At 41.2% G+C, this 23356-nt stretch overlaps 1 protein-coding gene across 6 annotated transcripts in view; it reads left to right on the top strand.

The window, feature by feature from the left end:
- Positions 1 to 23356, top strand: part of ASXL1 (ASXL transcriptional regulator 1) — a 76490-nt gene that overhangs the window by 46372 nt on the left and 6762 nt on the right. For 4 of the 6 annotated variants that reach the window (XM_043602599.1, XM_043602598.1, XM_043602601.1 and 1 more), the window contains 6 exons: positions 19092 to 19212; positions 19290 to 19387; positions 19976 to 20069; positions 20531 to 20683; positions 21928 to 22091; positions 22187 to 22283. In XM_043602599.1, coding sequence (XP_043458534.1) covers positions 19092 to 19212; positions 19290 to 19387; positions 19976 to 20069; positions 20531 to 20683; positions 21928 to 22091; positions 22187 to 22283 — 727 coding nt within the window. The remainder of the gene's footprint in view (positions 1 to 19091; positions 19213 to 19289; positions 19388 to 19975; positions 20070 to 20530; positions 20684 to 21927; positions 22092 to 22186; positions 22284 to 23356) is intronic. The other 2 variants (XM_043602603.1, XM_043602602.1) reach the window with 1 other exon arrangement.

Raw genomic sequence — 23356 nt, 5'->3', positions numbered from 1 at the left:
AACTTCTTTTTTCCTGAACTGCTTTAGAGCCTCATGTCTTAATTCCTTACTGTTAATACTTCAGTTAAAGATATCTGTTGCACTGGGAGAATTAATATTGTTAAAATGTCCATACTACTCAAAGCAGTCTACAGGTTCAGTGCAATCACTATCAAATTACTAATAGCATTTTTCATAAAACTGAAATAAAACTAAAATTTGTATGGAACCACAAAAGATCCTGAATAGCCAAAGCAATCTTGAGAAAGAAAAGTAAGCTGGAGGTACCACAATTCTAGATTTCAAGGTCTATACTGTAGAGCTGTAGTAATCAAAACAGTATGGCCCTGGCACAGAAACAGATACACAGATCAGTGGAACAGAATAGCCCAGAAATAAACCCATGATTATATGGTCAATTAATCTATGACAAAGGCAAGAATATACAATAGGAAAAAGAGTCTCTTCAATAAATGGTGCTGGTAAAACTAGACAGCTTCATGTAAAAGAGTGAAACTGGACCACTTTTTCACACTATGCTCAAAAATAAGCTCAAAATATATTAAAGACCTAAGTTGTGAGACCTGAAACCGTAAAAGTCCTAAAAATGTCTCATATGGCAAAGGAAACAAAAACAAAAACTAAACTATTGGTATTACATCAAAATAAAAAGCTTTTGCACAGTGAAGGAAACAAAAAGCCAGCCTACTGAATGGGAGAAAATATTTGCAAATGATATATCTATTAAGGGGGTTAATATCCAGAATATATGAAGAAGAGCCCAATACCAAGAAAACCAATCTGATTAAAACATGGACAGAGAACCTGAATAGACATTTTTCCCAAGGAGACATACAGGTGGCAGACAGATAACATGAAGAGATGCTTAACATCACTCATCATTAGAGAAATGCAAATCAAAACCACAGTGATATACCACTTTACACCTGTCAGAATGGCTAAAATAAAAAAGACAAGAAATAGTGTTGATGAGGATGTGGAGGAAAAGGAACTCTCCTACACTGTTGACGGGAATGTCAGCTGGCACAGCCACTGTGGAAAACGTATGGAGGTTCCTTAAAAAATTAGAAATACTATATGATTCAATAATTCTACTCTAGGGTATTTACCCAAAGAAAACAAAAACACTAATTCGAAAAAAATAACGCAACCTTATGTTCATATGTTCATTGCAGCATTATTTACAATAGCTAAGATGTGGAAGCAAACTAAGTGTCCTGTCAATAGACAAGTGGATAAGGAAGACATACACATATATGTACATATACAATAGAATATTATGCAGCCATAAAAAAGGATGAGATCATGCCATTTGAGACATCATGGATGGACTTAGATGGTATTATGCTAAGTAAGTCAGAGTGAGAAAGAAATACCATATAACTTCATCTCATCGAAAAACACCCAAAAAACATGAATAAACAAAAGCAAAATCTAACCTATAAAAATAGAACAAAGTGATGCTTGCCAGAGGGCAGTAGAGTGGGGAGCAAAGTGGGTGGGTGGGGGGGGAGTGGGAGATCTAGGCTTCTTGCCAGTTAGGGAATGAATCAGTCATAGGAATTAAAAGCACAGCATAAGGAACATTGTGATACTGTAGTAGTGATGTATGGTGACAGATGGTAGGTATACTTGTGAATGTAGCATAATGTATAAACTTGTGGAATCACTGTTTTATACATCTGAAACTAATGTAACGTTGTCAACTAGACTCCAGAAAAAAAAAAAAAAAGGGATGTCTGTCAGCTACATGTCCAAAATGCATCCATCAAATTCAGAAAATTACATTGAGAAATTTTTCTCATCAGATTCCATTAAAGTTTTGTTAATTGTCCCTGTAATATCCTTTATGCCTAAAGGTTCTAGTTCAGAATTACATGCCACCTGGGGTTGTCATAAGTCTTTGGTCTCCTTCAGTGTAGAACAGTTTTTTGTTTTTTTTTTTTTAATCTTTCTTTGACTTTCATGACCTTTGACCCCTTTGAAGCTTACAGACCAGTTATTTTATAGAATGTTGTTCAGTTTGGATTTTCTTGGGTTTTCTTAGGTTTTCTCATGATTAGATTCAGATACGTGTTTTCATCAGATATATCAGAGAAGTGATGCTATATTCTTAGTGCATCCTGTCAAAAGGCTCATTGTTTCAATTTGTCCTATTACTAATGTCCACTTATATCACTTAGTTAAAGTAGCATTTGCTAGGCTTAATCACTGTAAAACTCTTTTCCTCCTGGGGAGAAGCTTTGAAACTCTATTATCCCAATCTCCTTCTAAATTTCAGTTTATTTATTTATATCTGTACGAAATCACGGTTTTCTGTTTTGTTCAGTGGGTTGTAATCTATAAACTATTTAAGTGTTCAAATTGTTCCTAATTTAGCTGGTGGGGATTTTGTCAATCTGGCTTCTATGTCCCTTTGACAAATTCCCACCAGTCTTGGAGTCCTGTTGCCAGAAAGATGATGTAGGTTCACTGTGTACTTTCCCTGCCCTCACCCTTACTATTAGCCATTTCTCCATGGAGCCCTGGTTCTTTTAGTATATAATGGTATCGAGAAACCAAGATTTAGGTTCTAGTGTGCTTGCTGCTATTGGGGTATTGCTGATACCAGTTCCTCTCAGTAGGAAGAGGCTAAGGAAAATCTGGGCATATTTACATACATATACATGTATGCACTTACATCTGTATGTCTAGTTTCATCTGAACATGTTAAAAACCATGAATTTATACCAATACCACACATTCTAATACAAGTCCGGAGGATTCATTCTCATTTTTTCTTTCCATGTTTGTAACTGCCTTCACCAACAGTAAGAAATCTAGCTCCTATTTTTCCTGTTACTTAATATATTTTTACTTGTTTAACCCTCCATCCCCTTATATAATTTTATCTCCTCTCCCATCACTATTGCTGCCTTTCTCTGACAAAGATGACCTCTTATCCCTCATGGACTCCCAACACCGTATATTGCATTGGTCTCCCAGGGATGATTGCTTCATTTGCTTCATGCTCTGATTGCCTACACCAGTGCCCTCTCATATAAATGCCCTCCTCACCCCAGCTGAGCTTTGGCATTTTGCCCCCTTGTCTTGTCATACCTTCTTTGGGCATTCTTGAGCTTTGTATTCTTGAGCTTTGACTCCGACACCATGCCATCCTTGTGTATGGAGACCTTCTGTGCCCTGCTCAGGCATGGTACCCTACTCTTGGCTTCCAGGGCTCTTATCCCGCCCCCTCCCCCCCATCTTCCCCCTGACCCCAGGTAAGGAAAGATTAGTTTGGGGAGGAAAATGGCAGCTTTTCCTTTTAAAAAAAGTTTGTCTTTTTATTTTTCATTTGTAGAGTTTTTTTTTTTTTTTTTAAATACACTTTGGATGTAAGTCCTTTGTCAGATATATGTGTTGCAAATATTTTTGCCAGTCTTTTGGCTGCCTTTTCATTTTTATTAAAGTGTGATTAGAGGTTTTCAATTTTGAGAAAGTCATTTTATCACATTAAGAAACATATAGTTAATGTTTTTAGAAATCTATCCAATAACACAAATATTATATTTCTTTCTAGAAACTATATTTTTGGTTCCTGTATTTAGGTCTGTGATCTAAATTAATTTTGTTTTTCAAGTTTTTTTTATTTAGGGGTACCTGGTTGGCTCAGTCGGTTAAGTAGGCATCTGACTCTTGATTTCGGCCCAGGTCATGATCTCACGGTTAGTAAGTTCGAGCCTTGCATCCTGCTCCATGCTGATAGCATGGAGCCTGCCTGGGATTCTCTCTCTCTGCCCCTTCCCTGCACACGTGCTTTCTCTCTCTCCAAAAAAAAAAAAAACCCAAAAAAAACCTTAAAGCTTGCTTATTTATTTTGAGAGAGAGAAAGCATGAGTAGGGGAGGGGGCAGAGAGAGAGAATCCCAAGGAGGCTCCACACTCAGCACGGAGTCCTATGCAGGACTCAATCTCATGACCGTGAGATCATGACCTGAACTGATGTCAAGAGTCAGACAGACACCCTACTGACTGAGCCACCAGGCCCCCATTCCAAATTTTGTGGTGTAATTTGAGGTAGTAGTTCAGATTTGTGTTTTTGTTTATTTAGTTGTTTCAGTCTTATTTATTGAAATGACTTTCTTTTTTCCCCATTGAATAGTCTTGGTGCCTTTGTCAAATATCAGTTGATCCTTATATACGTAGATATGTTTTGGTATTCTATTCTGTTCCATTGATCTATTATCTTTATACCAGTGTCATACTCTCATGATTTTTAATAAGTCAAGAAATCAGGTAATGTTAGTAGTATGAGTCTTCTAACTTCTTTTTCAAGATTGTTTTGACTGTTCCTGGTCCTTTAAGTTTTCATATAAACTTTAAAATCAACTTGTCAGTTTTTGCCAAAACAATGCCTGTTGGGTTTTGATTGTGGTTGTGTTGAATTTGTAGATCAGTTTGTGGAAAATTAACATTTTGATGTTGATTTTTTTCCAGTCCATGAATATGGTATATCCATTGATTTAAGTAGTCTTTTTTTTTTTTTTTTTTTTTCCTAGCAGTGTTTTATAGTTTCCATTGGGGTTTTGCCTGTGTTTTGAAATTTTTAAAGTGTTTTTTAATTTTGGTGCTATTGCAAGTGGAGATGATTTTTAAATTTTTTTCAGTTTTTTCTTTAATATATTCAGTTGATTCTTTAAAAACCTTAATTTTACATACTTTATCACATTATCATATTTTCTCTGTCATTCTCTACATATTTTTTTTCCTGTATCAGAGTAAGTTGCAGACATAATGTTCCTTACTAAACAAGGAAAATTCTCTTTCATAACCACATTGCAATGATCAGAGTTAGAGTATTAATGTTGATACAGTATTGCTTGCTGGCTCATTTGCATACTTAATTCAAATTTTTCTTGTTGTTTTATTAATGCTAATTATGAAATTCTGGTTCAGGATACATCTAATCCTGGATCAGATGGTGCATTTGTTTGTCAAGTCTCTTTCATTTCCTTTAATCTGGAAAAGTTTCCACAAATTTTGTCTTTTGTGACCTTAGTATTTTTTAAGAATACAGGTCATTCACTTTCTAGAAAGCTCCCCAAGTCTGGGTTTGTCTAATGTTTTTTCATTATTAGATTTAAGTAGTAAGCTTTTGACAGGAATATTTCAGAAGTTATGGCATTCTCAGTGCATTGTATTAGGATACAAATGATTTCTATTTGATTTCTCCTAATGATAACTTCAGTCACTTGGTTGAGGTGGGGTCTGCCATTTTCTTCACTGTAAATAATAAGTACCTTGTAAAGAGATGCCTTGAGTGTATATAGTCTCATCAAACTTTCATCCATTAGTTTTAGCATCCCTTGATGAATGGGTCTTACCTGAAAGTTACTAGTCTGATGGTTGTCAAGTGGTGATTTTAAACAAATGTTTGTTTATTTTGAGAGAGAGCGTATGCATGTGAGCTGGGGAGGAGCAGAGAGAGAGAGAATCCCAAGCAGGCGCCTCACTGTCATTGCAGAGCCTGACGTGGGGTTCAGTCCTAACGAACCCTGAGATCATGACCTGAACCAAAACCGAGAGTCGGATGCTTATCTGACTGAGCCACCCAGGCACCCCTCAAGTGGTGATTTTTAAAATTAATTTGACATTTATTGGCATTCTACAGTAAGAAAGAGCCTTCTTTTCTCCCTCATTTGTTTATTCATTATGAATTTATGGATTGTTATTTTATTATTGAGTTATCTGTTACTGTTATTAACTTTGTTAAAAAAATTTTTTTAAATGTTTATTTTTGGGAGAGTATGAGTGGGGGAGGGGCAGAGGGAGAGAGGGAGACACACAATGTGAAGCAGCCTCCAGGCTCTGAGTGGTCAGCCTAGAGCCTGATGCGGGGCTTGAACTCACGAACTGTGAAATCATGACCTGGGCCAAAGTCGGATGCTTAACCAACTGAGTCACCCAGGTGCCCCTACTGTCATTAACTTTAATGCAGAAATTGTACAGAAATGGCCAGCAGGACTCCCTTCAGCGTGGCTTTTGTGTCCTTCTAACAGGTCCCCCTCATTCTGAACTCTTTTTCACTTCTTTGTTTTCTGGCCCAGCCATGTGTCTGGGCTTAGCTTGTATTTTCCAGCCCCAGCTTTGGTATCAGTCATTTTCCCAGGGAGCTCAGGATCCTCAGGAGCTATACATGTACACATCTGTGTCTTTTCTATATTTGTCTGTTTTTACATATGTTGATTCATACTGGTACCTCTGATTCCAGTCTTTTACTGCAGGTTTATTCCAGCTTCACACCTTTCCGTATTTATAACTAGCTGCTCCAACAGTGAGAATCCTGGCTCCCATGATCTACTTTATTATCAGCTCATTTGCTTAAGTCAGAATACATCTAATGGTTTCAGAATTGCCATTCCATTCCACTGTGAAAAGCAAATCTATTAAAAGGAGAGCTTATTATTTGTTTATCATTTATTTAGTTCTTTAGCCCAAGTGTACATAGTTAAAATAGTGTGTTCAAAAGTTACTTGGGTTAGATCCACCCCTGCCCTTCTTCAGTGTGGTTCTGTTAGTCATTTGAAATACTTTAAAGTTTTCTGCACATATGTATCACAATAATTTCTCTTTTCAAAGCTGTGGGAAAACAGGCACTCAGACATTGCTGTTATGAACACAAATCCACTAAACTTTTTCCAGGGGAATTTGGTACTGTTAACAAAATTTCATTTACATTTAACCTTTGACTCAGCATTTCTACTTCAGGAATTTACCCTGAAGAGACACCTTTAATGATACAAAAGTACAGAGTCATGAGGTTATTCAAGACAGTAATATTTCTTTGTGAAATATTAAAAGCCACCTAAATGCCAGTACATGGGGGAATGTTTGCATAAATTTTGGTACATGTGTATGATGAAGTTTTATGCAGCTGCGAAGAGAATGAAGGTTATCTATGTAGTGATTGAGTGATTTCCAGGATATATGGTTAAGTGAAAACAAATATTGTCTGTGGCATACAATTTGATGATAAAAGGGGAATAAAATAGATGTGTATATTATTATTTGTTCAGAAAAGAAACACAAGAGAAATAAACCAGAAACTAATGGGATTGATTCCCTAACAGGGTGGGTAAGAATGGAGTGGAAAGTTGGTGGGGTGGGAAGAGAAGGGGATGAGGGTAGTGTTAATTCTCTGAGTGTAACCTTTTAAATAGTTTTGACTTTTATAACCATGCTGTGGTTCATATACTTACAAATAAATACATAATAAAGATGAGGGATAAAAACCAAAATGGATTACAAATAGAAAAGATGAAGCTAATGCTTTTTAACAGCTATGAAGTTCTTCTTGATGTGGTCAAACACGTCAGTTTCAGTCTTCCTTTTTTTTTTTTTTTTTTAAGTTTATTTATTTATTTTGAGAGAGAGAGAGAAAGAGAGTGAGGGGCAGAGAGGGAGAAAGAGAATCCCAAGCAGACTCTGCAGGTCCCGACTCAGGGCTCAATCCCAAAGTTATGAGATCATGACCTGAGCTGAAATCAAGAGTTGGATGCTTAATCGACTTCCACCCAGGTGCCCCTTCAGTCTTCTTCTGAAGGTTAGTCCCGGAACTGTTCTTTCTCCTATTCCTGGTATGTTTGGGGGGGGGGGGGGTGGCAACTGTCCTGAGAAATTTCCTGGGGCACAGGACTTTTAGTGCTGAAACTGGGAAAGTCCCAGGCATATGGGGGTAAGTTGGTTACCCTGTTTTACATACACATAGCTGTTTACCTGGGCTTTCCCTTCATCATCACCTTGGAAATTCTTTTCACCTGTATTCTGTGATATATTCTCTTTCCTAGATGTTGAGCAGGTATCATTTTTGTTATGGTTTATTTTGGTTTGTTTTTTATTATTTATTTGTGTAATATAGATTCTCCAGTTACTTCCTGAGAATAGGTGCATAGGAGGTAAAAGTATTTGAAGCCTTACATATCTTTATTCTGTATTCCATACTGGATTATTGGTTTGACTTAAGAATTTTAGAAGAGGGGTACCTGGCTGGCTCAGTCAGAAGGGCATGTGACTCTTGATCTTGGGGGTCATAGGTTTGAGCCTCACGCTGAGTGTAGAGATGAAGATTACTTAAACTTAAAAAGAATTTTAGAAAGTATTACATTCTTCAGAACGGCTCTTAAAGAAGCATGATACCATTCTGATTCCTTTGCATGTGATGTGTTCTCTCTGAATGGAAGATTTTAGGATCTTTTTTTCATTCATTGTGTAAGGGCATTTTGCCTTATTAAACCTGGAAACTCAGGTCTTTTCATTTTGGGAAAACTTCTGTCTTTTCTATTTTCTCTTGGAACTTCTATTTGATGTGGGACTTTCTTGATGATTTTCTTTTTCTTCTGAGTCAGTTCTTTGGGAAATAACCTATTTGTTGTTGCTGGGGGGTTTGTTTTGTTTTGTATCATTTTATATTTCTAGCAGATTACTCACATTCTCTGATGTTCCTTTATTATTTTTTTTTTAAATAGCATTCTGGGGCGCCTGGGTGGCTCAGTCGGTTGAGTGTCCGACTTCGGCTCAGGTCATGATCTCATGGCTTGTGGGTTCAAGCCCCGCGTCGAGCTCTGTGCTGACAGCTCAGAGCCTGGAGCCTGCTTCAGATTCTGTCTCCGTCTCTCTCTCTCTCTCTCTCTCTCTCTCTCTCTCTCTGTCTTTGCCCCTCCTCTGCTCACACACTTTCTCTCTCTGTCTCTTCTCTCTCTCTCTCTCAAATATGAATAAACATTTTAAAAAATTAAAAAAAAATAGCATTCTGTACTTTTTGTTTTGGGGCTCTTTGAGAACATTTACTGTGAAATCTTCATTATCTCTGCTTCCTTTCAAGTCCTTTTGTTTTTGGTAGTTATGTTTCATCTGACAGTTGTGCTCAGATCTCTGGTGGCCCTTGACAGGTCATACGTGGTGAGAGGACTGGCAGATTCTGTGCTTGTGGACACTATTTGTTGGCTGGGATGGAGAGTGGGGACCCAGGTGCTTTTTTGAGATCCACAGTTATCTACTTGAAGGTATTTTCTCTTAGGCTAGTCACTTTTTCCAGGAAGAGAAATCCTCTCCTCTCTTGCCCGCTAGCTGAGAGCAGGGCAGGGCTGGGATTGTGGGGCCGCCACTGTTCGGAGAGCTTTGGGAGCCAGGTTGGGGAAGGGAGCTGATGGTATCACTGTTTTGTATGTGGTGTCTTTGACTTACTGCTCCTGTTTAGGGCGTGGCACCTCATTTCCTCCCTGACTCCTTGAGCTGGAGTCTTCTATTCTGGACCCTCCATGGTTGAATCCAACTAGAATATAGATCTGTTTTCTTCTGAAGCCGGAGAAGAGTATTGCCTGACTGGGGACAGAGAGGGGACCTGAGGTGTCCAACTTCTGGTTCAGACTTCCAGCTAGTTCTCAAGTCTTAGTTCCTATGACTCGCCTCTGTGTGGAGTGGTTCCTGGTACTTTTAATCACTGTCCTCTTGGGGGTTTTGCAGTACTAATTGGCGGCTTTTTGGATTTTCCCTCTGCAGCTTCAGACTTCAGCTTTCTTTTCCCTGCTGAGTCGATTACTTCCTCTCTTCCTGCTATCCATCTTCCAGAATTCTGTTGACATCTCTCATCTGCTGCCTTTTTCCTCCCCCTTTCCCTTTGTCCATTTATACCTTTATTTTTTTTCCCTTATAGTCATTCTAATGGGGCTTCAGGAGGATGCAAAGAATTGTGTCCATTTTTGCCGTGTTTAAATGGAAGCTCAGGTCTTTGTGCAGAGAAAATGGGAAATGACCTTGACTTCCATGCCTCCATGCCAGAACGGACCCCTATCCCTCCACCTGCCACCCAGGACCTATGACCCTTGTTCCTTCCCAGTAGCAACCATTGTTACTAATGTGTGTCCTTCCCATTCATGTGGATCCATTAAAAATGTGTAGTCTGTTTATATAGGTGTATTTTTTATTTCTTTCAACTCCTGTTGAATAGTGTATCATACCAATATACCTAATGTTACTTATCCAGTCTCTTATTATGGATGTTTATGTTTTTTACTATTACAAATACCACTGCAGTAATAACCTTTTTACTTTTGTAGTCTCCATGTGCAAATGCATGAGAATTTTTCTAGAGGACTACTTACCTTGACATTTTAATGGGTAAAATGGAGGTGATTTGGAGGCTTTCTCTGAGGCTTTGAGGAAAACATTTTATTTAATTTGCTTTACATTTTATTTTATAACTATGGTGAGAAATAGAATTATAAAACTTCCAAATCTTTTAAAAAAACTGTACTGAGAAACATGCTTTCTTTACTGTCTGTATTATTAACAATTCTGAAATCTAAAATATTTTGAGAACTGGAAAATTTTTTTCCTAACTCATTTGGCAGTAAACTTGACCAGTCTTAAACTCCTTTGGTAGCCAAACTCTGATCCCGACTGACAAAGCTATTTATTTTAGTTGGTGTGAGCATACATGTTCTTTCGAAAAATATTAATGTGTGTTAATATATGATACATTAAAACTATATGCACTATATTACCACCCAAAATTCAAGAAATCTTGAATTCTAAAACCTATCTAGATCTAAGGGTTTCAGGGGAGGGATCATGGGCCTGTGGTCAAGTCATAATCAACTGGAAACTTTGCAGTGGTGGGTGGCAAATCATAGATGAGAATTTATTTCTCGTTGATGGAAACTTTTTTTTTGTCTTTAAGAACTCACTTTTTTTTTTTCTCTTTAAACTGTGTTCCAAGAGTGTTCATTTTTAAAATAACAGCGCTTTTCTTTCTTTGACAGCTATAATACTGAAATTGCTTGTGATAATGCAAATGGATTTCAAATTCAATAGAACTTTTTTTACATTAAGTATTTTAAAAAATGAAGCCTTTTTTCAAGCATACAAGGAGTTTACTTTGCTAGCTTTAATTCCTCTTTAGGATTCATGTAACAAAATTAAAACATCATTAACAGACCATTTTAGCCTCCATTGTCTAAAGTTGAATTTTACCTTTGGATCTATAAACTTTCTGTACACATTAATAGTTTTTATGTGGTATTTACAAATTCTCATTAAATTCATTCATGTTTTCAGAACTGTTGGTTAAATTTAGTAAGACTTTTTTTTTTAATGTTTATTTTTAAGATCGCGCAAGCAGGAGAGGGGCAGAGAGGAGGACAGAGGATTTGAAGCGGGCTGACTGTAGAGTCAAGAAAAATTATGTTTTATTGGAATTTTATTGAATCTACAAATCAGTTTGGGGAGAATTGACATCTTTACAATGTTGAGTTTTCTTAATATAGAAGATGGTGTGGCTCTCCATTTTTTTAAAGTTTATTTTTGAGAGAAAGCATGAATTGGGGGAGGGGCAGAGAGCGAGGGGGACAGAGGATCTGAAGCAGGCTCCACGCTGACAGCACCGAGCCTGATACAGGGCGGGACTCGAACTATGAACTGGGAGATGATGACCTGAGCCAAAATCCAATGCTCAACTGACTGAGCCAGCCAGGAGCCCCATCCATTTTTAAACCTTTCTCCATAAAGTTTTGTTTTCTTCATTAGATGATTGTATTTCACAAAATTCTTTTGTGAAATTTGCCCCTGATTAACTTATATTCTTTGTTCTTATAAATTACATATTTTTCATATAAAAAATTTTAAGTTTATTTTTGAGAGAAAGAGAGAGAGTGGGGGAGGGGCAGAGAGAGAGAGAATCCCAAGCAGGCTCTGTGCTGACAGTGCAGAGCCTGATGTGGGGCTCGATCCCACAACCATGAGATCATGACCTGAGCTGAAACCAAGAGTCAGACGCTTAACTGACTAAGCCACCCAGGCACCCCTATAAATTCCATTTTCTAATTGGTGATATTACTGCTAATGTTGGAATCGCTGGAGTTTTTAATATGATCTTGAATCTTAACAACCTCGCTGAATTTCTTACTGGTCTGAATCTCTTGGCTCCTCAGTGAGAACCTAATCTTGGGCAGTTAAAACTTCATCAGTTTTGGGGTGCCTGGGTGGCTCAGTAGGTTAAGTGTCCAACTTCAGCTCAGGTCATGAAATTGTGCTTCATGAGTTCGAGCCCTACGTCGGGCTCTGTGCTGACAGCCCGGAGCCTAGACCCAGCTTCAGATTCTGTGTCTCCCTCTCTCTCTGCTCCTCCCCCACTGGTGCTCTGTCTCTGTCTCTTAAAAATAAACATTAAAAATTTTTTTAAAAAACCAAAAAACTTCATCAGCTTTTTTTTTTTAAAGCAATCTCTACACCCAATGTGGTGCTCAAACTCACGACTTGAGATCAAGAGTTGCATTGTTCTTCTGACTGAGCCAGCCAGGCGCCCCAAAGCCTCATCAGTTTAAATTTTAGTGTTCCATTTTATTCATGTTTGGGGCTTGTTATATTCACGGTGCCTTTTATTTTTTTAAACTCTGATTTGGGGCACCAGGCTGGCTTAGTTGGTAGAGTGTGACTCTTGATCTTGAGGTTGTAAGTTTAAGCCCCATGTTGGGGGTAGAGAGTATTTAAAAAAAATAAAAATAAAAAAAATAAAATATCTGACTTATGGGAAAATATTCAGGTTTATTTATTTATTATTATTATTTTCACCATTAGCCTCTTTTCTAGTTGCCTTGCCAAACTAATACACTTCCTGTGTTTTTATTTTTTTATTTAAAAAAAATTTTTTTTTTCAACGTTTATTTATTTTTGGGACAGAGAGAGACAGAGCATGAACGGGGGAGGGGCAGAGAGAGAGGGAGACACAGAATCGGAAACAGGCTCCAGGCTCTGAGCCATCAGCCCAGAGCCCGACGCGGGGCTCGAACTCCCGGACCGCGAGATCGTGACCTGGCTGAAGTCGGACGCTTAACCGACTGCGCCACCCAGGCGCCCCTCCTGTGTTTTTATTTTATTTATTATTATTGCTTTTTTGTTTGTTTACTTGTTTGTTTATTTGGAAGAGAGCAAGAGTGGGCAGGGGAGGGGCAGAGAGTGAGAGAGAGAGAATCTTAAGCAGGCTCTAGCAGAGCCTAATTTGGGGCTTGATCTCACGACTGTGAGATCATGACCTGAGCTGAAATCAGGAGTTGGATGCTTAACCAACTGAGCCATCCAGGTGCCCTCATACATTCCATGTTTTAAAAACCCTTATTTGTGTTAGGAGGTGAATATGGGTAAAAAGTATAGGCAAGTATTCTTTGTGCTGTTTTTACTATTCCAGCTTTTTTGTATATACAAAATTATTTCCAAATGAAAGTGTTTAAAATGTATTTGTAAAAGTAACACATGCCCATGCTCAGTATTTAAAAGTATCTGGAACAGGGGCGCTTGGGTGGCGCAGTCGGTTAAGCGTCCGACTTCAGCCAGGTCACGATCTCGCGGTCCGGGAGTTCGAGCCCCGCATCGGGCTCTGGGCTGATGGCTCAGAGCCTGGAGCCTGTTTCCGATTCTGTATCTCCCTCTCTCTCTGCCCCTCCCCCGTTCATGCTCTGTCTCTCTCTGTCCCAAAAATAAATAAACGTTGAAAAAAAAATTAAAAAAAAAAAAAGTATCTGGAACAAAGAATTCCTACAACTATAACAAAAAGACAACTCAGTTTAAAAATGAGCAAAAGACTTGAACAGACACTTCAAAAAGGAAGATATGAGAATGGCCAATAGCATATAAAAAAAGTGTTCAATGTCTTTAGTCATTAGAAAAATGAAAAACTTAAACCACAGTGAGGTACCACTGCATCCCACCAGCATGGCTAAAGTAAGATTGACAACCCAAATGGTGAGGATGTGGAGGGTCTGGAACTCCATACAGTGCTGCTGGGAGTGGAAATCTGTGGAAATGTCTGGAAGTTGTTTTTCTTTTTAATCATTCATCCCATACCAAGCAATTCTGTTCCTGAATATCTACTCACAAGAGATTAAAAACCTGTCCAGAAAAAGGGGTGTGCAAGAATGTTTGTGGTAGCTTTATTAATAATTGCCAAAATCTGGAAATAATGCTGATGTCCTTTGATGAGAGAATAAACACATGGTTGTATATGACCACTACTCTGTAATAACGAATAATGACCTGATGCCTGTGGCCACACGGATGAATTTCATCAACATTAGACTGAGCAAAAGAAGCCAGGGACAAAAGAATATGTACTGTATGATTCTATTTCCATGAAGACCACAAACAGGCAAAAGTAATTTTTGGTGATAGAAATAAGAATAATAATTGTGTCAGTGGGTGGGAGAGGCAATGTAGAGTTGGGGTTGACTAGGAAGGGGCACAAAGGAACTTCTAGGGATGTTGGACATGTTCTGTATCTTGATATGCATTTGTCAGACTCATCAGATAGTATACGTAAGATCTGTGTTTTACTCTGTGTAAATTATACCTCATTTTAAAAAGAGAAAGGACACACAGGGTGTATACATTGATCCAAGAACATTCCCGTATATTAAAATGCAATGCAGTTATCATATTCAGAAAATGTAACATTATTGCAGCCTTGCTGTATGTACTATGCAGTCACATTTAAATACCCCAATAATGTCTTTTATAACTTTTTTTTTTTTTTTTAGAGAGTGGGGAAGAGGGGGAGAATCTTTTTTTTTTTTTAATTTTTTAATGTTTATTTTTGAGAGACAGAGCATGAGCATGAGCAGGGGGAGGGCAGAGAGAGAGGGAACACAGAATCAGAAGCAGGCTCCAGGCTCTGAGCCATCAGCACAGAGCCCGATGTGGGGCTCAAACTCTTGAACTGTGAGATCATGACCTGAGCCGAAGTCAGATGCCTAACCAACTGAGTCACCCAGGTGCTGAGAGAGACAGAGAGACAGAGCGAAAGACAGAGAGACAGAGACAGGAGAGAGAGGAGAGACAGAGAGGGACGGGGGTGGGGGAGAGACAGAGACACACACACACACACACACACAGAGAGAGAGAGAGAGAGAGAGAGAGAGAGAGAGAGAGAGAGAGAATCCTAAGCAGATTCCATGCTCAGTGTGGAGCCTGATGCAGGGCTTGATCCCACAATCCTAGGATCATGACGTGAGCCAAAATCAAGAGTTGGACACTCAAGCAACTGAGCCACCCAGGCGCCCCTTTCATAACATTTTTTGTTTTTAAATGTTTATTTATTTTGAGAGAGCAAGCATATGCGTGCACACACGGGAGAGGCAGAGAGAAAGAGAGGGAGAGAGAGAATCCCAAGCAGGCTCCTTGCTGTCAGCACAGAGCCTGACATGGGACTCGATCTAATGAGCCTGAGGTCATGACCTGAGCCAAAATCAAGAGTTGGATGCTTAACTGACTGAGCCATCCAGGCATCCTGCTTTCGTAACATTTTTAGTATTCAGGTTTCAGTGAAGGATCATTTATTACCTGTTAATTTCTTTAAACACAGTTTCTTGATAGAAAATATCCTTGTGAAAAAAAAAAACCCAAAAACAAAAAAACAAAACAGTCTTGAGTCCTAAGGCATATTATCTGATGCCTATAATTCTCAGCCCATTTCATTTTTGTCAGACATCTACAGGTAATGTTTGGAAAGTTATGGTGTCAAATGTGTAGAGTTTATAAAATGGAAAGATTAAGGATTTTTAAAAAGGCAGAATTAGAATTGCTAATCTTTCATTTTCTTAAAAGTTCTGTTTGCATTTTACAGGAAATAATGGCTTTAGAAACTTGGGATGGTAGTTTGAATTGCAAACAAATGGGCAGTATTTCTGTTTGTTTAATTAATGAGATTTGTAATCAACACTAGGTTCCCCTAGACTCTAGGGCCTCTGGAAAGGAAATTAGCTTTTAGTGACTTACTTGCCAGAGAAGCATTTAGCATTATAATTTTTCTTTTTAATGTTATTTTCTTGATCACAAAAGCCAATATACATTAATTGTAGAAAATACCTCATGTTGAAAAGAAAGTCCTTACAACTCTGCCACCTAGAGGTGGCGATGACTAACATATGTAAGGAATATCATTAATATCATTGTTCTTGTCTTTTGTTTATGCAAACACATTCACACAATTTTTTTAAAAACAGGTGATGGAATCATACCATATGAATTTGCTTAATTCACTTGCTGTATCATCATTTCTTGTCATTAAATACCCTGCAGCTTTATTTCAAATGACTGTCTATGGTAGTGTTCCTTGATGGAAATACTGGAATTATTTTTTTGTTTTAAAACTTTTTTATTGTAGAAATACAAGAGTAAACTGCTTACAACGTAAATGTTCAGCTTGATGAATGTTGTAAAGTAAACATCCTTGTAACTGCCACACAGATCATCAAGACATCAAGCGTGGCCAGCAGCCCCCAGAACCCTTTCCCACTCACAGCTCCCTTCTTCCCCTCAAAGGTAGTAGCTACTATCCTTTTTTTTTTTTTAATTTTTTTTTTTCAACGTTTATTTATTTTTGGGACAGAGAGAGACAGAGCATGAACGGGCGAGGGGCAGAGAGAGAGGGAGACACAGAATTGGAAACAGGCTCCAGGCTCTGAGCCATCAGCCCAGAGCCCGACGCGGGGCTCGAACTCACGGACCGTGAGATTGTGACCTGGCTGAAGTCGGACGCTTAACCGACTGCGCCACCCAGGCACCCCAGTAGCTACTATCCTTTTTAGAGGTTCTATTTTTGTTTTTCCTTATTGTTTCCCACCTGTGTTTGCATCCCCAACAGTGTAGTTTATTTTTGCCTGTTTTTGGAACTTCTTACAAATAGAGTCATTACAGTATGCTCTCTTTTGTGACTGGCTTCTTTCATTCAACATTTTGTTTTTAAAATTCATCCATATTGTTGTAGTGGCGGTAGTTCATTCATTTTTCATTGTATACTACCATGTTTTGATTCTACTGATGATGGGCATTTTGGTTATTTATAGCCCAGGTTACAAATGTTGCTGCCATGAACACTGGATCTGCTTCACGGTGTGTGTGTGTGTGTGTGTGTGTGTGTGTGTGTGTGTGTCCGCGCGCGCATGTATTTCTCTAAAGAATCACATGTAGGACTGACATTGCTGTGTTGTGGGATGTTTGTACCTTCAACTGTGCCACATAATGCCAAACTATTCTCAGATGGTTGGATCAGTTTTCATTGTGCCCATTCCTCATCCTCATTAGCACTCCTTGGTATGGTTAACTTTCATTTTAGCCATTCTTATGGGTGTGTTGATATCTCATTGTGGCCTTAATTTGCATTATAATGTGTTTTCCTTATTGTTAGTGAGGTTAAAGAGGTTTATGTGTGAATGTTGTTCATTTGGATATCCTATTTGGGACAGTACTTTAATTCATGGTCTTTTGCCTATTCTTTTCCTGGGTTCTGTTTTCTTGATTTATGTAATCTAGATACATGTTCTTTGTTGGTTGTATCTTCTCCAACTCTGTAGGTAGTTTGCCCTTTTTACTTCATTAATGGTGTCTTTTGTGGAATGAAGGATCTTAATTTTAATGTAGTTCAATTGATTGACTTTCTCTTTTTAAGGATTCATGCTTTTCATGTCCTGTGTAGTCTTAGAAATGGAAGCGTTGGGTTAAGAGGACTTTAGATTTTCGTTTACAGCTTACTCTCCCACTGGTAGCACATGAACCTTTGATACCATTTTCACTCTCACCAAGAATGTAGGCACGATTCCTTCACACTTACTAGAACTGGAGTTCTGGGGTCAGTTTTGCCCTTGTAACAGACCTCCTTGATTTATTAATGAGTATTTTATCTTCGTTTGCTCGTGAGACTCAAAGAGCAGGTTTGGTTCATCATTCTATGCACATGGCAGCCATTAAGCATAATTCCAAGATTAACACTAAAAATATTCTTTAGCTTTTGATTCTGAGGAGCATTTAGAGCTGGCAGGAAAAGAAATAAAGATCTAAAATGCCATTTTCTTTTTTATTAATTTAAGGCAACATGATTTTGGCTTAAATTAATGGAAATGATGAAGATTTAATACAAGGGGTCAAGGGACCCATGAAATTGATGAGTTAGAATTGTGTAGATTTCCTTTATAAATTTCTGGTGTATTTGTAAGAGGTAGAATCATGATTTTATCTGCTCTTCTTCACACACTTTATTCAAAGAAGACGACCTCCTCGTCCTGATTTATCTCTGTTCCTCCTCTCCTCAGCCCCCAGTATTCATTCAGAGTCCTTCCTAATTGTGAGGTGGAAGGTGGCCCCTTGGTGTTCCCTGGGTTAGCGGTGGAGTTGAACTAAGACTCTGCCACAGAGCCCGTTCTCCATTAGGAGAAGAAATCAGGAGTGGAGCTCTCCTGCACTCTGGCCTGCTTTCCTTGAACTCATGGCTTAGGTGGCCAGCACTTTCCCTGGGCCTCACCACAGTCCCAAGTCCTCTTCCTGCCTGCAGACTTCCCATCGTTGCCAGAATGAAATTCCTGCGGCTCACATCGTGCCCCTCTCAGCGCCCTTCAGAGACTCGCAGATAGTCAGAATTTTGGTCCCGCAGCGCAGCGTCTCATCATTTACCTGGCTGCTCGCTCTTGAGCCTTATGCACCCAGTCCTCCAGGTGCTTGTTGAAATCTGTGCTTTCCTTGCATTTGGAATCTTCTCCCTCCTGTCTCCTACTGCCAAACCATCCACCTGCTAGCTTAATGCTAGTTTAACTTTTAAAACTCAGCTTAAGAGACACATCTCCCTGCAGGCCTTACCTCTGTGCCCTCTTTCCTCCTGCTCACTAAGTTAGGTGTCCCCTCTTCCGGACTGCCCCAGCTCTCTCTGTACGTCTGTTGCTGTGCTTTGTATTGTAGTAGATTTCATTTTCTTTCCTACTCTTTTGAGTTCCTTGAGGGCAGGACCCTGATTCTCCCTCCTTATACACCACCCCCCACCAGGAACTAGCATGGTGTAGCTTATAGGGGGCACCCCATAAATGTTTAATGAGTGAGTGAACATGAAATTGTGTCTAACTTTCGTGACGCACATATGAAAAGAACTTGCAGAGAAAGAGGTCAGTTAGAACGGGATAGGAACTTATCAGTATTCTAAATCTCTCTTCTCCAAAAGCAGTGCGCATTTAGGAGTGACTGCTGTGCCTGTAGCATCTGTCGGGTTTTGCTCACCTGAGTTGTGCCTTGCTGTCACAGAAGGATGCCCTGCAGTGGTCTCGCAGTCCGGCTGCAGTGGAGGGAGAGGAGCCAGAGGACACAGCCGACGCGGAGAGCTGTGGGTCTAATGAAGCCAGCACTGTGAGTGGTGAAAACGATGGTAAGTACCCTTCACAGGATGGGCCAGGAGCTACAGGCAGCTTGCTAGAGACTAACCTTCACTTCCCCCTCTTCCAGTTTCTCTTGATGAAACGTCTTCGAACGCATCCTGTTCTGCAGAATCTCAGAGCCGGCCTCTTTCCAATCCTAGGGACAGCTACAGAGCTTCCTCACAGGTAGGGAGGAGAGTTGGTGGCTAGGCTGGGGCTAGTTGGGGCCAGGCAGGAGATAGGACTCTTCTTCTGTGTTAACTGTGAGCGTGTAGGGAGAGTGGAGCGAATCAGTTTGGTCTTCACCTGTTGGTATAGTTCAGAGTGGGCCATAGGAAAAGTGGGCTGTGGATCTGAGAGCAGAGTGGTTTGTTTTTCTTCATTACCACAGATAATATAGTTTGCATCCTACTTCTGACAAACACAGGAATATCTGGGACGGGGAAGGCACAGTGTAGAGTGGGGAGCAAATGAGCTTGGGAGTCAGCACGTGGAATTATGGCCCTGCCGCTCACCAGCTTTGGGACCTTGGGCAAATTCCTTATCTGTAAAACAGGGTAACAATACAGTACACTTAGCCTGGAGTGGTAGTTGGCAAGGTGCTGGCCACGGCTCAGTAACACGAGTCAGTGCCACTCCCCCATCACATGCCTGAGCTGGTTGAATGTATGAACTCTGTTGTACGAGATGGTGGGTGGAAACGTGGTGGAGAGGGACCACTCTTGTGGCCCTGCAGGTGACTCGGGCTCCTTTTGTAATCCCTCGGCGATATAGGCAAACAAGCAAAAGAAAAAGACTGGGGTGATGCTGCCTCGAGTTGTTCTGACTCCTCTGAAGGTAAACGGGGCCCACGTGGAATCTGCATCAGGTATGTGCAACCTTGTGATATGATGCTCCTTCCTCAGGTCTTGGGGCCTGCCTCCGTCTGGCAGCAGTATCTGACCTAGGTGGTACGGTGCCCATCGAGGCAGGAGGCCCTCCTGGTGGGCAGCACGCTGTGGTGGTGAGGCCTGAGCTAGGTTCCGGTGCTGAGCTCTGCCGTGCACACCGCCTTTTGGTCTCCCAGGGCGGCATGAGGGTCCGATGAAGGAGTGTGCAGGTGCTTGGTAAAGGTGCAGTGCTGTGCAGATGAAGATGGCGGTTTGGCATTCTTTCGTGATACCATAAAGCCAGACCATGCGGTGGTGATCTCTGACAGCCCAGGGTTGGGCCACGGAAGCACCCGCTATTGCTGGCAGTGTCTCAGGGAGAGCTGGGAGAAGTAGGCTTGTCTGAGAGCCCTGGGCGCGGCGGGTGATGCTTTTGACCAGTGGAATGCTGTGCCTTCAGGGTTCTCGGGCCGCCACGCCGATGGCGAGAGCGGCAGCCCGTCCAGCAGCAGCAGCGGCTCTCTGGCCCTGGGCAGCGCTGCTACTCGTGGCCAGGCCGAGGTCGCCCGGGACCCTGCCCCGCTCCTGAGAGGCTTCCGGAAGCCGGCCACAGGTGAGTGGCTTGGCACTCATTTCTCTGCCTGTAAAGGGGGCCCCTGCAGGCCTAGTGAGGAGAGGACATCTTCTGTTCCACTTCCTGTACCAGTTTATTTTGATTTCTTGGGTGGACCTCTAATTTTTTTTTTTTTAACCTCGTATTTTGGTTATTGCACGTGTAGATCTCTGCTAGACTAGAGAGAACTCCTTGTGGGCAGAGGTGACGCCACGTTGTTCCTTGTATGTCCCTGTAAGGGCGTGGCCCGTGCCTGCCGTGGTGCTGCTTAGCAAGTGTTGGAGTGAGTGAAAATTGCTTTTGAGCTTCTCAGGGAAGAATTCCAGCATCTATTTTCTTTCTTGGGTAGCATCCTGTCACGTTTGTTCTCAGCACCCAGAGTTGCGGTCAGGACCCCTTTTTGTAGCCTAGTCAGCATGTTGCGGAAGGAGGCCTGTGTTGAATTTGGAGTGCTCCTCCCACCCCTCGGGAGGGCTACAGGCTATTTGCAAGGCCACTATGCTGTTTGCTATTTCAGAATTTACTTCTCAGAGCCCACATGCTGGTTATTTGTAGACGGGCCACATGAAACCATTAAGAAGACTAGCCTTGGCTTCTGAAAATTCGACTAAACCGTTGCCCAAGTGGGACCTGGGTTTGTTGTCTTGCTGCTCTTCCAACTCCTCCACAGTGCTTAACCTTAAGGTCTCATGAGTCTCTATTCTTAGTGATTTTCTCAAATACAAGTGACATTTGCTGACGCTTCTGTGAGAGAGATTGACAGCTCAGCGGCTTTAAACGGCCCTTAGTACTTTGCCGTGTGGAGATCACCTCTCTCCGTCCCGTTGAGGGAAGGCGTCTGCAGAGTCGTCTGTAGGACACTCAGTAGATTCACTTTCAGACAACCGCCATCGTGTCTCCACTTGGCTTTGTGGAGCCTGTTCTCCAGCTTTGGAGGGAAGCTCGCAGCCTGCCCCCTGCCTGCTTCTCTGTGGGAAGAGTGTCCCTTTCAGCCTGTGTCCCGGCACGGCACAGAGTCTCGTCTGAGGATGCAAGCCCAAGCGTTCTCTTAGGTTTGGTGGCAACATCAGTGACCTGGACAGAGTGATTGTGATGTGCAGGTTAGGGTGGCCTGGATGTATGTGCGGATCAGTTCCGCGTAGTTTGGGGGCTGCCGGTAAACGTTCTCCCTCAGTTGACATTTGTTCCTTCGCTTTGAAAAGTTGAAAATCTGTACCTTGCTTCTCACTGCTTTACAATCACAGGTCAGATGAAGCGCAACAGAGGGGAAGAGATAGATTTTGAGACGCCTGGGTCTATTCTTGTCAACACCAACCTCCGGGCCTTGATAAACTCTCGGACCTTCCATGCCCTGCCAGCCCACTTCCAACAGCAGCTCCTCTTCCTCCTGCCAGAAGTGGACAGACAGGTGCAGAGGGGCGGCCTCCTCTTTGCTTCCCTCTGGGTGGGCTTCTGTTCTCTCTCTGAGTTTCTTTATTGTGCTTTTCGCCTCGATCCCTCTAGGTGGGAACAGATGGCCTATTGCGTCTCAGCAGCAGCGCACTGAATAACGAATTCTTCACTCATGCGGCTCAGAGCTGGCGGGAACGCCTGGCTGACGGTGAGTAGACATTCTCAGACGGCTTGAGAGGCGCCTGCCGTGTGTGGTGTCGCTTGTCCTTGGTATTTAAAACCCAGACATTCATTTTTCACCAGTCTCTTCTTTTTCTTCAAGGGAGTATTCAGTGTAAGGTAGGCTTTCCTTGCAATACTAATGAATGTGGTGGGCGTTAATGTGCCCTATAGCTTTAAAGAAGGTACAGGGTGTTTGGGCTTTTGCCGTGTTGTGTGTATATATCCACCACATCAGTGTCATTAAAACTTTCAACTCCTGTCTTTCTGGTAATCCTGGCATTGTCTAGATGGGTGGAGGAAAGTGCACCATGGCGTTGACCTATACGCTGAGCTCTTTTTGGACATTGCCACTTGAAGTGATTGTCAGCTTCTCTTAATTTAGTTTCATGGGAGAGCTGCACGGGGAGTGTGCTGGGAGGTCCCCAAGACTCCCTCTGGGTTTGATGATTCACTAGGAGGACTCATAGGACTCTGCATGTAGTCCTACTCAGGACTCATGGGACTTCGCATATAGTTGTACTCGTGCCTGTGATTTATCACAGTGAAGGAATACAGAGCAAAGTCAGCAAAAGGAAAAGACGCTTGTAGTGAAATCCAGGGAAACCAGGCGCAAGCTTACAGAGTCCTCCCAGAGGAGTCACACAGGATGCACTCAGTTCTCCCAGCAGTGAGCTGTTGACAGCACATGTGAAATGTGATCTGCTGGGGAAGCTTGTTGGAGACTCGGTACCTAGGTTTTTTTTTTTTTTTTTTTTTTTACTTGGAGCTGATCATGTAGGAAGCCTCTGCGTGGCACATAACTACATTCCAGATTCCCTGAAGGAAAGCAGGTGCTTGCCATAAACCATCTTGTTTGCATAAACAGTTTAGGCACAGTGAGCCATTCATGTCAGTTAGCGGGGGTGGGAACCCTCCTGAAATCCAAGTTCCCAGATGTCAGCCAAGGGCCAACCTTGTAAGCAGGCCTTTCCAAAGATAAGCAGTCAGGCCTGCCCTGTTAACTTTTTTCTGCACAGGGAGTAAGAATGGTTCTTTTATTTGTTTCTGTTTTGCTTTTTT

This window comes from Prionailurus bengalensis, chromosome A3 (assembly GCF_016509475.1).
Source record: "Prionailurus bengalensis isolate Pbe53 chromosome A3, Fcat_Pben_1.1_paternal_pri, whole genome shotgun sequence".
In the NCBI taxonomy this organism is placed as follows: domain Eukaryota; kingdom Metazoa; phylum Chordata; class Mammalia; order Carnivora; family Felidae; genus Prionailurus; species Prionailurus bengalensis.
Note: the sequence above shows the minus strand (reverse complement) of the source record. Positions and strands in the feature narration are given on the sequence as shown.